Below are 14,873 nucleotides of genomic sequence, written 5' to 3' on the forward strand. Positions count from 1 at the left end.
ATATATATGTGTGTGTGTGTGTGTGTGTGTGTGTGTGACTAAAAAGATGGAGAAAATATTTCTTAAAAGAAAGCGTTACAAACGTGCTTTGAAGTTCATTTACAAATTATTTATATTAAAAATAAATATCTCAACACATATTATTTAAAATAATGTTCAATTGTAATAAACTCTTCTTTCTATTCAAAAAATTTGAGCCAATCGTTCATGAGAATTTTTAAAAGACGTTTTAATTTTGGCTGATTGAAGTAGTGGTGTAAGATGATAAATTCGGATAAATTTTTATTATTATAATATATGGTTAAAGCTAACATATGAAACATATATATAAAATAATAAATTTAAAATATTCAGCACCAACAATTATATGTGAAAACCACATGTTGCCATACCCTTAAGTTTATTTCCCATTCTATAAATTCTCCTTCTACGTCTCCCGCCTTTAATCCCTCCCTACAAATCTTCTCCTCCACTCCCAATCTCCATACCACGATCATCACATTCTTCATCAACTTCCCAAACCATAGGCCACCTCGTTCTTGATTCGCATATTCTTTTCTTGCTGCATGGTCCATATAATTTTCACGTTATGATCAAGAATATGATAGATGATCAAACTAACTCAACAATGTTGGAAGAAAACAACAACCAACATTCCCACATCTCATCCTCATCAGCCGCGTCGAATGATGTAGATGATTTCGCCATGCGAAACAGTAACTTCTCGACCTATGATGCCAACCGCCTCAGTTGTGAGGGATCCCCCATGATGATGTCTCCATGGAACCAGACATCGCCCTTCGCCAAGTCCCCCTGGTCTAACTTCTCCGAGAACTCGTCCCAAAACGTCCCTCAAAACGGGCTAATCTGCTCACTTGTTCGAGAAGAGGGCCATATCTATTCCCTGGCAGCCAAGAATGACATCCTCTACACCGGCTCGGACAGCAAGAACATCCGAGTTTGGAAAAATATGAAAGAATTCTCAGCTTTCAAATCCAACAGCGGCCTTGTTAAGGCCATTATCATATGCGGTGAAAAGATTTTCACGGGCCATCAAGATGGGAAGGTTCGCGTTTGGAAGATCAATCCTAAAGATCCTAGTCTGCACAAGCGCTGCGGTACCTTCCCTACATTCTTTGACATATTCAAAGCCTCAATCAGGCCAAAAAACTATGTGGAGGTAAAGCGCAAGAGGACAGCGATTTGGATCAAGCATGCAGATGCCATTTCTTGCTTAAGCATGAATCAAGAAACGGGGTTACTCTATTCTGCTTCGTGGGACAGAACTTTTAAGGTGTGGAGAGTGCAGAACTCGAAATGCATCGAATCAGTCAAGGCACATGACGATGCTGTTAACTCCGTCGTGTCGAGCATCAATGGGATCGTCTACACTGGCTCGGCCGACGGAACCGTTAAAGTCTGGAAAAGGGAACAAAATGGCAAGGTGGTGAGGCATGTATTAACACAGACACTTCTCAGCCAAGAGTCCGCAGTCACAGCACTGGCTGTCAACGGGTCGGGTTCTATCGTGTACGGCGGGTCGTCAGACGGACTAGTGAATTTCTGGGAACTGGAGAAGCAGCTGTCACACGGCGGTGTGCTGAAGGGGCACAAACTGGCTGTTCTTTGCTTGACATCCGCTGGGAATTTGGTTTTCAGCGGGTCTGCTGATAAGACTATATGCATATGGAGGAGGGAAGGGGCCGTGCACACTTGCCTCTCGGTGCTGACAGGACACACTGGGCCGGTGAAGTGCCTGGCGGTGGACGAGGACAAGGAATCTGCCAGCTCCGGAGATAAGAAGTGGGTGGTGTATAGCGGGAGTCTTGATAAATCAGTGAAGGTGTGGAGCGTGTCGGAGACTGCGCCTGATTTGCAGCAGATGGCTTTGATGCAGCAGAGTGAGGGGAATTTTAACTGGGAATCAATACCATCTGCCAAGTACTGACTTCGTGTGATCTTGGTGAGAGTTTGATTATAAGGTTTTGGATTTTCTTTTTTAATCGATGGGAACGTGGAGGAGGGAACTACTTGTAAAGTATGAGTTAATTACCTGGAATGTTAGTGTGATGGGCTATTATGGTTAATGAATGTATTACTTCCATGATTATGAGTTTTTTTCTAATATGATTTTAAGTTGTAAGAAATAGGACAAATGATTATGTTATACTACCACTGTTATTTGATCTACTTTCAATTTCTTAGTTTTCTAATATTCGAAAGTAGGACATTTCATGGTCATTACGGTCCGACATCAATATAAGTGACTCGAAGCTATTTTTAATACAACGAAAATTTCTTGAAACATATAACCTTTCATTAAAAATGATAATATTTTAGACAACAGTAACATTTTTATGGTATCATATGGTAATATACTCGTTCGATGATTGCCCAGAGCAGCCTGGGGATAGCATCAAGGGTCAAGAAATGTTTTGCCAAAACCGAACCCCGGCCCCATATCATATGGCCATAAAAATCCTAGCCCTTGATGCTTTCCCCAGATACCATCCCAGGGGTAGCACCAAACCAAATCCTAGGGTATGTTACATGGGCATCCCTAAAACTGGACCTTGAATATGATACTATGTGTTACCAAACTACAACGACCTCACGATTGTTTTATATCGCCAAAACATTTAGACTCTTTTAGTGAATCAATTACAAGGAGTGCACCTTTAGTTTCATGTAAGAGATAGGCGATTCTAGGCGATTCAAGTGAAAAAAGAAATCAATCAGTGGGACATTTTGGCTATTTGGGAACTACTATGAAGATTGACCGTATAATTTACACAAAGGCAGCTTTCTGCATCTACATTTCGTAAAATTTGATTTGTGAATACGAGTTTCCCATTCTTAGAATGAATAGTTACTTGTATACGACTGATAAGATAGGTCCGAACTTTTCAAGAATTGAGCGCTTGCCGTTATTCAGCTCGTGCCAACTGAGTGGTTACCATCAACTTCCAACCTGCACAGCATTGAACTGTTCATTTCAACAGATTAAAGTGTGATGGAAGAATCGAATTTCTCATAATAAAGCAAAAGAATTTTGCATTCACAATGACATTGTACTTGAGGGATGAAATGTTCGAACACAAGGGTCATGTCAATTTCAGGTTCATCTAGCTTAGTTACCTTCGGGCATCCCACTAGACAAAGGGATTCGGCAACTTCTCAGTAAGAAAACCTGCGCGAGTGCATTCTTTTCGATTTGGGTTGTGAATTTGTGGGTCCCTGCATGTGCCCACTTCTACAACCAACTGAGGCCATGTCCAGAGACTGGGAAGCAACCTGATTTCCTCCTTCTAGCATTTTAACTACCTATCTTGGTCACATAAAATGTACAGGTAAAATTCACTTGTAACCTCGTCTACCGTCTAAACTAGACATCAATGCACTACAGATTGTGAAGGTCAAGGAGAGTAGAACCTTTGACATTGGCGGCCTCAAGTCAGGATCTTGCTGTAGGCACAATGAGGCAGCCCATCCAATTGCATGAAGCTCATAGGGTAGACCCTGAATTTGGTATGAACCCAAGTGTGGATCCAGCAATTGATGCTTGTACGCCAATATATGAATTGGTTCGATTGCAGATAAAGCATGAATATTATCCAACAAAAATTGATGTTCCAAAAAATATTGCATATCATTAGCTCGCTGGCCGGTTATGAGCTCTAATAGTACAAGGCCAAAGGCATAAATATCAACTTTCTCCGTCAGTTTCCCATCAGAGAAACATTCGGAGGCAAGATACCTAAAGAAATAAAACGAACACCAATCAAATGAATAATAAACATTGTTCTGCTAATCTCCAAAAATCTGTGCTTGAAATCAACCGAAAATTTTCACTTATTGGGTATCAGGTTAGTTTTATAACTAATGTGTCGGTTTAACAATAACCAATAGCAAAAAGCAAATAGTTGCAGGATAGCCAATAAGAAAGTCTGCAATTTACCCTGAAGTTCCAACAACTTGGTTCCTATAACAAAACTCCCATTCACTGTTCAATCTTGCCACTCCAAAATCAGCAACCTGAATAAAAAGACCATGTCATTTGATGTAGATAAAGTTTCGCTATACACTGACTATCGCATAGCATGAGGCTGGGTGGTCAATATTATCCATCAGAATAATATGTATACAGCTCCATCAATCTCTTTTAGTCTCAGAAGGGACACCCTCTATCACTGAATGACAGAAAATAATATTGAATACTTTATATTTACAGAATCAGTTCGCTATGGACTTCTAGGGCAAATACAATTTGTACTAACTGTACTAGAAATTGCTATGCTTCTAAAACATTAATAGAACGTACCAGAGGTTCGAAATCATGCGTTAAGAGGATGTTGGTAGGCCGCAATTTCCCGTGAATTATACATCCCACTCTGCAATCTTCATGAAGGTACCGCAACCCCCTAGCAGTTCCTATGGCTATTTTCAAGCGTGCTTGCCAATCAAGAACAAGCCTTTTATTCCCTGTAAATGAAGGCAGGTGCATTTCATATCTCCATGAGGTGCCACAATCAGTAATTGAACAGGTGGATAGTATACATGGCAGAATACAATCACAGAGAAAAGAGATAACCACAGAGAAAAGAGATACCATGCAAATGGAAATCTAAGGAGCTATTGCATATATATTCATACACCAGTAATCTTTTATTCCCCTCAATGCAAAAACCAATGAGCAACACAACATTTCTGTGCTGGGCACAACTCAAAACTCGCACTTCCCTGCAAAAATCATCTTCTCTTTGAGACCCAGAAAACTTTAGTCGCTTCACTGCTATGACCAACCCGTTATTCAGAACCCCTCTGTGTACCAAACTTAAGACACCTTCTGCCACAAAATTTGTTGCTGAGAAACCATTTGTAGCTTCCTCTAGCTCTTTGTACTGAAATTTCTTTGTGGGTTTTCCGAATGCTGGAGCCTTAGATTGACACAGAGAACACAGAGGAGGTGGTGTTGGACAAGTTTTACCAAGAGAGACAGCATCCCGAATGCTATAGTCAAATACATAATCTCCATCACCAATTTCATTAAGAACAGGTCCTCTTACGTTATCTTCCTTATATTGAGAAATGTTGTCTAATTCCTTCCCGGAAGAACTATATGCGGTTTTAGAGATATTATTAAATTTTACGCTTGCTGGAATTTTCTCATCAACCGTGTCATTTTGTGCAATCCAGAAGATTCTTTGATTCCTACAAGCAGCCAATTCCATGTTATCTGACACATTGATTGTTCTTTTGCTTAAATTGTTGAACACGTACCGTCTGGTGAGTGGATTTTTATTTTTATTCACCCCGTCATAAAGGGGATTTTGTTCATAAACAACAAATACGGAAGCCCCAGTGTCAGAACTTGATAATGAATTTTCATCTGAGGTCCTAGTGCATGAGGTATTTGGATCCTCAGGACTGCTAACAGGTGTGGTATGCTTCATATTTTGGCTGTGCAAGTTTTCAAAATCTCTAATAGGTGAAGAAGTAGTTGAATAAAAGGGTGTTTCAGGATCATTTGAGCTTGCTAGATTGAGACGAAGGACTTTTGGCTGAGAACCCTTCATGACCACTATGTTACAGTGTAGTTCATCGATGCAAAGCTTTAGCTCTTCCTTCAGTTTCCTGTATTAGGAGGAAAACACCAATAAGATTGCCTTTCAGATCCGAATAACATGGATGTGTTAGTACCTATTTGAAGAAACAGCAGACAATTTAGAGCAGCAATATCATGCAGTTGATTGAGTCAACTAGCATAATAGATATGCCGATGCTGGGTTGAATTTACAATTATATTTTCCCATCCAAAAAGTTTCTTTGAATTAATTTGACATAAATAACCATTCCTGATGCGGTTCATAAGTCAAATATTGTAGTCTTAGCAGTACCGAAGCCACTTAACAGATTTAACATACCAACAGAGAAAAAACTCGATTTTTTTTTGCATTCAAGGCTTGAACTGTAATGTTGATATTATTGCGGAAGAGGAAGATGAGAAGTAGATTCATGCCAGACCTTATTAGCAAGAGCCAAAATGATATTTTTGATCTGAAAATCCAATTGAAACGCCCCAAAATTTTTAACGACCAGAATCAAAATGCATCAAGCCAATTCTTTCTAACCTCGATTAATTCATTTGCTTTAATTATGTATGGAACTCTCGTAATACTTGGTCACAAAATAGAGGTCACACCTTGAGTACTGGATATTCGAATGAGAGGAAATATGCCAAATACATAGCTTAATTACTGACTATACATCATAGCACCAAAGTTCAATGATTTTCACCACTGCATGCACAGGTTGTTTTTGAACATATCAAACCATCAATTCTCAAGCATGTATAGTTGATAGGGGAGAGACAGTAAAATTTGAATGATTTAGCTGAATTTGGACACAAAGAATGTGGATACAAAGTATTCCCAGTTCGCAATTCTAGGCTGACAATGAAGCTACTAATACGTCTTATTTTAGGAACTTGTCATATCAGGAAAAGTACAAAATCTATTTACGTTTATTTACTTGTCCAAAATGACCCAGTTGGCTGCATTGCTTTTTGCTTCAGCTACGACAGCACCGGCAGACGTAGCTGATATAACCTTAATCTGCACTCTGACCTGCAACCAACAACTAAATATCAGATGCATAATATTGCATGTATCTAGCAATTTAATTTCATCAATGATGAGCTCTTTTCCTCCTCTTTTGGCAGCGGGACTAAAGAGGGCAAAAATACAATCATTTACAATTAAGCTTGCATGCTACAGAATGGCTGCTCTACATTGGATCATATCCAGGAAAAGCTTGTGTTATAGTTTTTCACTGTAGTGAAAAAGGAAAAACTATACTGTCCATGGTTCAAGATTTTATTTTCATTGTGGCATATAGCAGCTTAGAAGGATGAGCATTACCAGAATGTAATCATTTAAACCAATCACCTAAGAAAAATGCAAGAGCATACCAAAAGAATTTCTTGATTTCTCATTAGATTTTCTAACGCACAAGCAACCCCTCAATAATTTTACTGTTTTCACAAGACCTGATTCACCTGAACATGTTTACAAGGTAAGAACCTTCTTACAGACAACTCAACCAAGTTTTTAGCTGAAAAAATATTTTCCAAATTTCATGAAAATGACGTTCATCTTCCCGAAGTGCCAGGAGTGGCGGTTAGTTGTCAATTCCGGCAAAATTACTCAAATTTTAGCTTTAGCCCGAAAGCACTAAATTTCCCACCACTGGATCTCAACCAAAGCAATAATTTCATAGAACATCAATAAATATTAAAAAAATTAATTAAAAAAAAGGAAACAAGAGGGCACGGAGTCGGAAGTAACAAAGTACCTGGATTTGATCCTGAACTTTGAGAACCATCTGAGAACAAGACTCAGAGATTCGACCAATCCGATCCGGTAACAAAGCCGGGACATTACTTCGACAATCCCCTTTCAACCTGGAAAACCCCCAAAATCTGCTCCCATCTGTTACGTACACACACAAAAAACACAAAACGTGTTCGAGATTACTCACAGTGAATACACAAATTCAGCGATGCATCTCTGTGAAAGGAAAAAGAAGAAGAAAGGAACACTTCAAGGACCTAAATGAGCTCAGAATTTAGGAAATTACCGGTTTTTTTGGGGGAAACGATGGCGAGGAGAGTAACACAGTCACCGGGGCGGACCGCATGGGTGAGAGCCCAAGCCAACGCAACCTTGGAGATGACCTTCTCTACTTTGACCGCCACGATCACTCTCTCCGCCGTGGCTCCACCACGTCGATGGGCTACTTCTCTTTTTGGCGGGAACATGTTGGACGACGTCCGGTTAACTGTACTACTTGGTGACGTGAGATTGGGAAGAATGAGAAGTTTGATTTATTTATATATTATAATTATGAATAATCAGAAATAAATGTGGATAAATTTTTTTATTTATGCATTATTGAGGGTTTATCAGGGATTTAACTTTGACAGGATTTAATTTTTGCCTCAATTTGATCCATATTTTAAATTGAAAAATGATAATTTTAACATAAAAATAATATATTTTTATAAATCTGATCTGATTAAAAATTTATATAACAAAAGATTATGTCTTTCGTGATACGGTCTCACAAATCTTTATACGTGAGACATGTCAACCATACCGATATTCACAATAAAAAGTAATACTCTTATCACAAAAAGTAATATTTTTTCATTAATTACTCAAATAAAAGATCTGTCTCACAATATATGACCCAGTAAAATCGTCTCACACAAATTTTTGTCATAATAAAATTGACTCGTGACCCGTCTCACTTGAAATTTTGTTTTATTATTAGATGTGACCTAAAATATAGCCAACGACACCTTCATTTATCATGAAAGATAAAATATAATATAATGAATTAAAAACTCAACCATGTATTTATTCAACAAAAGATGGTAACCTATCAAAAATAATTGTCAGACAAACCTATAGCAAAGTCAAACTCAATAAATCTAAATTACTAATATATCAAATATATATTTTGAAGTTTAATGTTTTATATATAATTCGAAATGAAACTAAAACTAATTTATTTATTTTTAAATATTTAATCCACATTAGAAATGAATAATTTGCTCCACTTTAATACCGACGAAGAATATTGGAGGAGTGTGTGCCAAATATTGTTTATTTTCCGTGACAGCAAATTTGCATGAAAAACACAATATATTCTCGTTTGGAAAGAGTAGGTGGACGGACGTGATTCCGCGACAGTGATGGTTCACGATAATGGACGGCTGGATGTTGTGATTGGGACACAATGGTGGCAATTACTTTCTTGTAGCAGAGGATCGTTAAGCTGTAATGGAGGGGTTGTATTCAAGACAGATCAGATTGGAAATAATTATCATGTGATTGGAATTATTGTGCAACTATTTCATTCAACACCACTTTATTTATATATATATATTCGTGGATGATTATTTTTTAGTTAAACTAAAAAGTTATTACTGGCTTATGAAATTTTAGTGTGCCATCTTGTTTTTTTTTTTTTTTTGTAATTTTAGTTGTGTATTGACGTGGTATTGATGCCGCATCGACGTGACGTCGTCAATATTCTGATCAACATGACTAAGATTAAAATTTGACAATATATAAACCAAAATCGCAGAGAGAATAAGAAGGGGAGCATGGATTACTGCTTCAGTTTTGAAAACATTTAATGAATTGGCCTAATTTTCATTTTCAATATTATTAACATTTGACAAGCCTAAATTTTTGTTGCAAAAACTTTCGTTGATCTACGACTTTTATTTAAGATGTTATCCACAAATCTCAGAACAGCCCATACTGCTTTTCGGTTCGTTTGTTACTCAAACACGAAACGAGATAATTAATGAAACTACTTCGTATATTACCTACATTCATCCATATGTTACACGAGCAAGGAACATCAGCTCCCAAGCTTCCAAACCCGGTATCTAGTCCGATTCAATGGGCGTGGTCGAGGGCAATAGTGGATCAGAACAAGAAGCATATGCTATAAACCGATAGACCCGAAACTACAGTTGAGCCACGTCCATTTTTAGATATATAATCGATGTCACACTCGAGCATATATAGGCGTGGCTTACTACAATAGACCCCTACAACAACTATTTTGTATCCTTCAATCGCTGTATAAAAATGGTTAACATATTTTGCTATAGGAATCATTGTAGTCATTATAAAACATTTCAATTTTTTTTTCTTACCCACGTGGAATAGGTGTATCACAATTATCCTCCCAAAAATCCATCTTATATTTTTTAAAAATGCCATCTAATTTAACTTGAAATTATACTCTTTTTTAGCCATGCAACTTATGAAATGACATTTAGTTACAGTTTTTGACCCCATCGGGTCCTGACTTGGGCAGGCCAACTTAACATTCCTCAAAACTATGATAAATCTAGCTAGAAAATCGTTGATCTCTTCCAATAATTAATTAATCTCGCAATTCTTTTTTGCATCGAAAACATATGAAGAACACGTGGGAAAAATTAAGATTTTGCCTATGTTTGATCAAACTCTATCCTAAACATATGGCAAATGTATGTATATTTATCAAAGAGTTAACAGTGCAGAAGAGGTGTCCATTCTCAGGCTTGGCCTTCCTAGTGTTAACTCTAACTCAATCGACAAATCTTGAGAAGAAAATGGTCGATTGAAATCATTCGACGTTCCTTTTTCTGCTGATAAATTGTGGGTTGCCTCTACTCCATCAACCTACATTCATGAACGAAAAACAATATATATGTTCATAACATGAAATATGGATATCTTAGTCAAAATTTATAGTCATATTCTAGATTATTGTATTTGTAAATTATTTTGAACAAAATATTTTGTAAAGCTGTATATATACATACCTTAATTACATCAACTTCCGCTTGTAAATTACTCGAACCATTTAGTTGACTCGACGGACGCATTACACGAACATTATCTCGAGCTGATGGCCGAGAAATTCTGGTGAGAGTGATCAAGATTAGGACAATGTATCAGAATACTTAATAATAATAATCGGATCAAATTTGATACTCAATGTTTGATACAAGTAAACTTGTTCTAGATCATCCCTTACATGCCAAGTTTAATATTTTATTAGAGTATTATCGTCTTATGAAAATAATCAAGAAATTCTTTGATTACCTTCTTAAATGAAACTAATTAAGAAATTATTTTGAAATTTTTTAGTACCATATCTGAACCTTTAATTAAACTTTGTTTCAAAATAATTCAGTCTTTGTAATTGTTTTGTTTGGACTGATCATCTTTGTACGAAGCCATCAAGAAACTAAGTCAACAAATCCAGCCAAGATTTCGGCTATATTCAAACATAGGATCCCTTATACCGTGACACCAAATGGCACCCTAAAACATTATTTATTACCCAATTATGGAGATTTCAACCGTTCCTTTGACTTAATTTATTGCCAAATACCTCGATATTTGTTCCTTCGAGACATTTAAAATGGATTTGAAGATTTCTTTTGCCCAAAAGTTAGCATGGCTAAGTTGACAGCTAGCTAGCTAGCTGCTTCCAAAAAATTAAATCAAATAAAATATAATTAACATATATATGTAATCTATCATGAAAAATGTCACATTTGACCAACAAACTAAGCATGCGGTTTCCTCTATTTTTTACTTTCACGGATGTCATAAAATTGTTTACATCTAATATTTAAGAATGATGAATAAATACCCTAAGAAATAATATAATTTAAAGGATCACGATTCATTATAAGATCTTAAAAAAAGGATGAGACCGAGAAAAAGAACAATTTAATGGATGAAACTTGATTAATTTTTTTTTTGAGACCAAGAAAAAGAACAACTTTAATTCTCCAAAATCTTCAAAACCTTATATTTTAAAATTTTGCTCTCATTTTGTCTATTTTTCACTCCACCAAAGCATGGTATAAATGGTACTGGATCTAGAGTTTTTTTTTAAATAAAAAATAAAAAAAATTCATACCATATCTCGTCCCATCATATATCCAATCATAAATATATGGATTCACCCCTATTATTATTGATTAATGCATGGGGTAGCTAGATGGATTATGACAAAATGTAGTACTAGCTAGTGAAGGTTGCGGAGTGCACTCACCTCTGAGCATCAAGAATAAATGTCTTTGTATTTGGTTGCAATGATGATAGTACTAATGGTGGTGGAGCAGCTAATGGACTGATCAACGTTTTGTGAATATCAATATCATGAGCCTTTTGATCATCTTGAGCAATCCCTCCAACTTGTAATCTCAGCCCAAAATCTGTCTGCCCTTGATCGGCTTCAACGTTTTCAACTATAGAGACAATGGAAACATACACTTTATCAGAAGAAATGATTCACTCAAGGCTTTGAGGGTTAGTGGGAACAGAGTTGATGGAAAATTTTGTCGTCATTGGATCATAATTACGAGCACAAACAAAGAGAATATTATATAATGGGAGTGGGATTGATCAAAATGGGGCCTCTTTTGTGAAGGGAAATTATGATCTGAATTTAGTTACCTGTTCCTCTTTCAGTGCTCTTCACTGTTCTATACATCTGCAACAATGCGAACCAACCCAAGAAAATAATGTTGTAATTAGAAAAAAAAAGTTTTTCAAAGGGAGAACACCATTTCATGATTTTTGTTTGCTTCAAATGAATAAATAGTTTGAAGTTAAAAAGGCTAATTACCTGTAAGTGACTCTTAACATGAGCTAGCGTCAGATCTTTCACATTCATCAACTCAAGTACAGATTTCGGTGTTGCTCCTGTAAATATTTATGGAGAACCAAATTAAAATTAACTGAAAAATTTACCCTTTAATCAGTTGAATCAGATAATAGCGCAGTCTATACTATTTGTAATAATATATATGATTTTGTAAAATTTTCTTGAAAATGTTTCATTCAAGTGTTTTAGCGTACTTTCATGGCCGCCCAGTAGCTCAACTGCGTGAACAAAATGGGCATGAAGAGTGGAAGTCCATCTCATTCTGGGAGCTCTAACGCTTCTCTTACTAATCCCATTCACCATCCTTGAACTTCTTTTGAACTCCCGGCTCCCATATACCTGTGGCTGATAATAATGCTGAAAATTTCTTGGAATCTGAACAGGAATAGGATTTAACAATCCTGCCATATTTTCAAACCCTAAACCCAAAGTGGGCTCAATCTGCAGATGGCTAAAACCCTTCTTTGCAGTGAAAAATCCATTCTCATGGCTCAGATCGCTTCCATTACTGCTGGTGGAGGATTCTTTGAACTGATCAGTACGGTTGGATACCGAAGGTGTACTGATCTGCAGAGAAAGATCAGCCGCCAAGGGAGGAGAACCTTTCGTATTTCCCATATTCATTTGTTTTGAGCTAAAAAACATTCTGAACAGATCGAAGAAACGCAGGAGAAGTCGCTAAATAGGAGTAACTAAATTGTAAGAAGATCGAATGAAAGTCTCAGGCTTTGGGAAGAGAGTAGTAGATATTGAAATGGGTAGGCATAAGGTGATTATTATATCATGAGTGCCTTATGATTTGCATGGATGTGAAGTGTGTGCTAGTGTGTGTGAGAGGGTGTGGTACTGGTCGGGGTGGGGGGGGGGGGGTTAGGCTTTTTACTTTCTAGGTGTAGCATAGGGTTTGATCATAAAGAAATGGAAGAAGATGAACAGAGAGATAAAGGACTTGCAGAATGCTTTTCATAGTCAGAATGTCAGATAAAAATAATGTTGGGGAGACAGCAAATTAATTAAACTACACAAGATTTACAGGGTTTTGAATGAAAAATCCAAGCCATGAGAACTGAGACAGAACCTAACATAAAAAATAAATAAAAAAATTAGAGGGCGAAAAAATATATTACAAATTTTAAGGAAGACAAGTGTAAATTTTAAGATAAGAAAAATGAAGTACAATAGTTATATCATATATCTTATTTTATTTAAAAAAAAAAATCAAAAGAGGCGACCGCACCCACTAGGGGTGAGTATTCGGTTAATTCGATTACCGACCGAACCGAATTAGCCATAACCGAACCGAACCGAAATATTTAGCCATAACCGAACCGACCGAATTAATTTTCATAACCGATGAAAACCGAACCGAATTAAAATCGGTTAATTCGGTTGGTGACCGAATTAACCGAATAGTCTAAAAAAAATTTGTGATTTAATTAAATTTTAATTACATATGTAATTTTTTTAACACTATAGTTTACACAAATGCATAAAAATATAAAATCACACGCATCACAAATGTACAAGTTTTATTTGAAACACAATTAATACATATTATATCGATTTTAAAATTAAAAATTAAAATATTTATAAAAATTGATAAATAAAAAAATTATTAAATAATAATATTTATTATATCGGTTAATTCGGTTAACCGATTTCAAAATTTTGAAAACCCGTAACCGAATCGAATTAACCGATATAACCGATTTTTTTTAATTTGAAAACCGAATTTCCGAAATAACCGAACCGAATTTCCGAATTGACTCGGTTCGGTCGGTTAATCGGTTTAACCGAAATCTTGCTCACCCTAGCACCCACAGCTTCCCTTTGGCTCCATCCCTACGTGAGAAGATATCCGAAGTATAAAAAAAGAAGTCATTAAATAGAAATCTTGTGACATATAATTTTAATAGGAAAAAATCAAAATTAAAAAATATATAAATATTAATTTGACTACTTAATTTTTCGCCTCGTCGAATACGTGGTCTCACCTGAAAATTCTATGTGATCAATATGAATCATTGGATCCATCGTAAGGGTGTGTTTGGTTGGGTGGATTAAACAATAATAGATGAACGGTCAAACATTTATCAAATGTTTGGTTATAATTTTAAGATATTTTAATAATCATTTTAACTCGATTTAAAACCCAATTTTGTGAATAACTATTTGATTAATAATCTAACAAATCAAGTGGAATATCATATCAAAACTCAACAAATTATATTTTCCTCCCTTTATTTTTTATTTATAAAATAGAAAGAAATTATAGGAATTAAATTATTGATTAATAAAAATAATGGTAAGTAAGAGTTAAATTAATAATAATATATACAATTATATTATTTTGTGAGACGATCTCATGAATCGTATTTTGTGAGACGGATCTTTTATTTAGGTCGTCCATGAAAAAAAATATTTTTTTATGTTAAGAGTATTATTTTTTATTGTGAATATCGGTAGGGTTGATACGTCTCACAGATAAAGATTCGTGACACAGTCTCACAAGAGACCTATTAATGGTGGTTTCACGGTGTATCCTATCTATTTCATGAAATATGCGTTCTTGTTATTGTTGAAGGCAAAAACTTGTATGAGATGGTCTGACGGATCGT

At 36.0% G+C, this 14,873-nt stretch overlaps 3 protein-coding genes across 4 annotated transcripts; 1 reads left to right on the top strand and 2 right to left on the bottom strand.

Moving 5' to 3' along the window:
• The first annotated feature begins 384 nt into the window (after window positions 1–384).
• LOC140832712 (protein JINGUBANG-like) lies at window positions 385–2,017 on the top strand. Its single transcript, XM_073196866.1, has one exon. The coding sequence runs from the start codon at window positions 590–592 to the stop codon at window positions 1,946–1,948; it is 1,359 nt and encodes a 452-aa protein (XP_073052967.1). The 5' UTR covers window positions 385–589; the 3' UTR covers window positions 1,949–2,017.
• A 529-nt stretch (window positions 2,018–2,546) lies between these two features.
• Window positions 2,547–7,887, bottom strand: LOC140832711 (inactive protein kinase SELMODRAFT_444075-like). Of its 2 annotated transcripts, XM_073196863.1 has the most exons (9): window positions 7,639–7,886; window positions 7,354–7,490; window positions 6,532–6,626; window positions 4,610–5,634; window positions 4,322–4,482; window positions 3,959–4,035; window positions 3,433–3,757; window positions 3,139–3,324; window positions 2,547–2,971 (listed from the first exon to the last, which is right to left on the bottom strand). In XM_073196863.1, exons 1-8 carry the CDS (start codon window positions 7,817–7,819, stop codon window positions 3,178–3,180), a joined length of 2,148 nt encoding a protein of 715 aa, XP_073052964.1. In that variant the 5' UTR covers window positions 7,820–7,886; the 3' UTR covers window positions 2,547–2,971; window positions 3,139–3,177. The 2 variants fall into 2 exon arrangements, with proteins under 2 accessions (XP_073052964.1, XP_073052965.1); XM_073196864.1 differs by lacking the exon at window positions 2,547–2,971 and having other exon boundaries at window positions 3,182–3,328; window positions 7,639–7,887.
• Window positions 7,888–9,973: 2,086 nt separating this feature from the next.
• Window positions 9,974–13,229, bottom strand: LOC140832713 (transcription repressor KAN1). The gene is made up of 6 exons (XM_073196867.1): window positions 12,450–13,229; window positions 12,217–12,293; window positions 12,045–12,081; window positions 11,641–11,836; window positions 10,394–10,493; window positions 9,974–10,250 (listed from the first exon to the last, which is right to left on the bottom strand). Exons 1-6 carry the CDS (start codon window positions 12,898–12,900, stop codon window positions 10,089–10,091), a joined length of 1,023 nt encoding a protein of 340 aa, XP_073052968.1. The 5' UTR covers window positions 12,901–13,229; the 3' UTR covers window positions 9,974–10,088.
• Window positions 13,230–14,873: the final 1,644 nt, after the last annotated feature.

The sequence above is a fragment of the Primulina eburnea genome, chromosome 5 (assembly GCF_022965805.1).
Source record: "Primulina eburnea isolate SZY01 chromosome 5, ASM2296580v1, whole genome shotgun sequence".
NCBI classification, from domain to species: domain Eukaryota; kingdom Viridiplantae; phylum Streptophyta; class Magnoliopsida; order Lamiales; family Gesneriaceae; genus Primulina; species Primulina eburnea.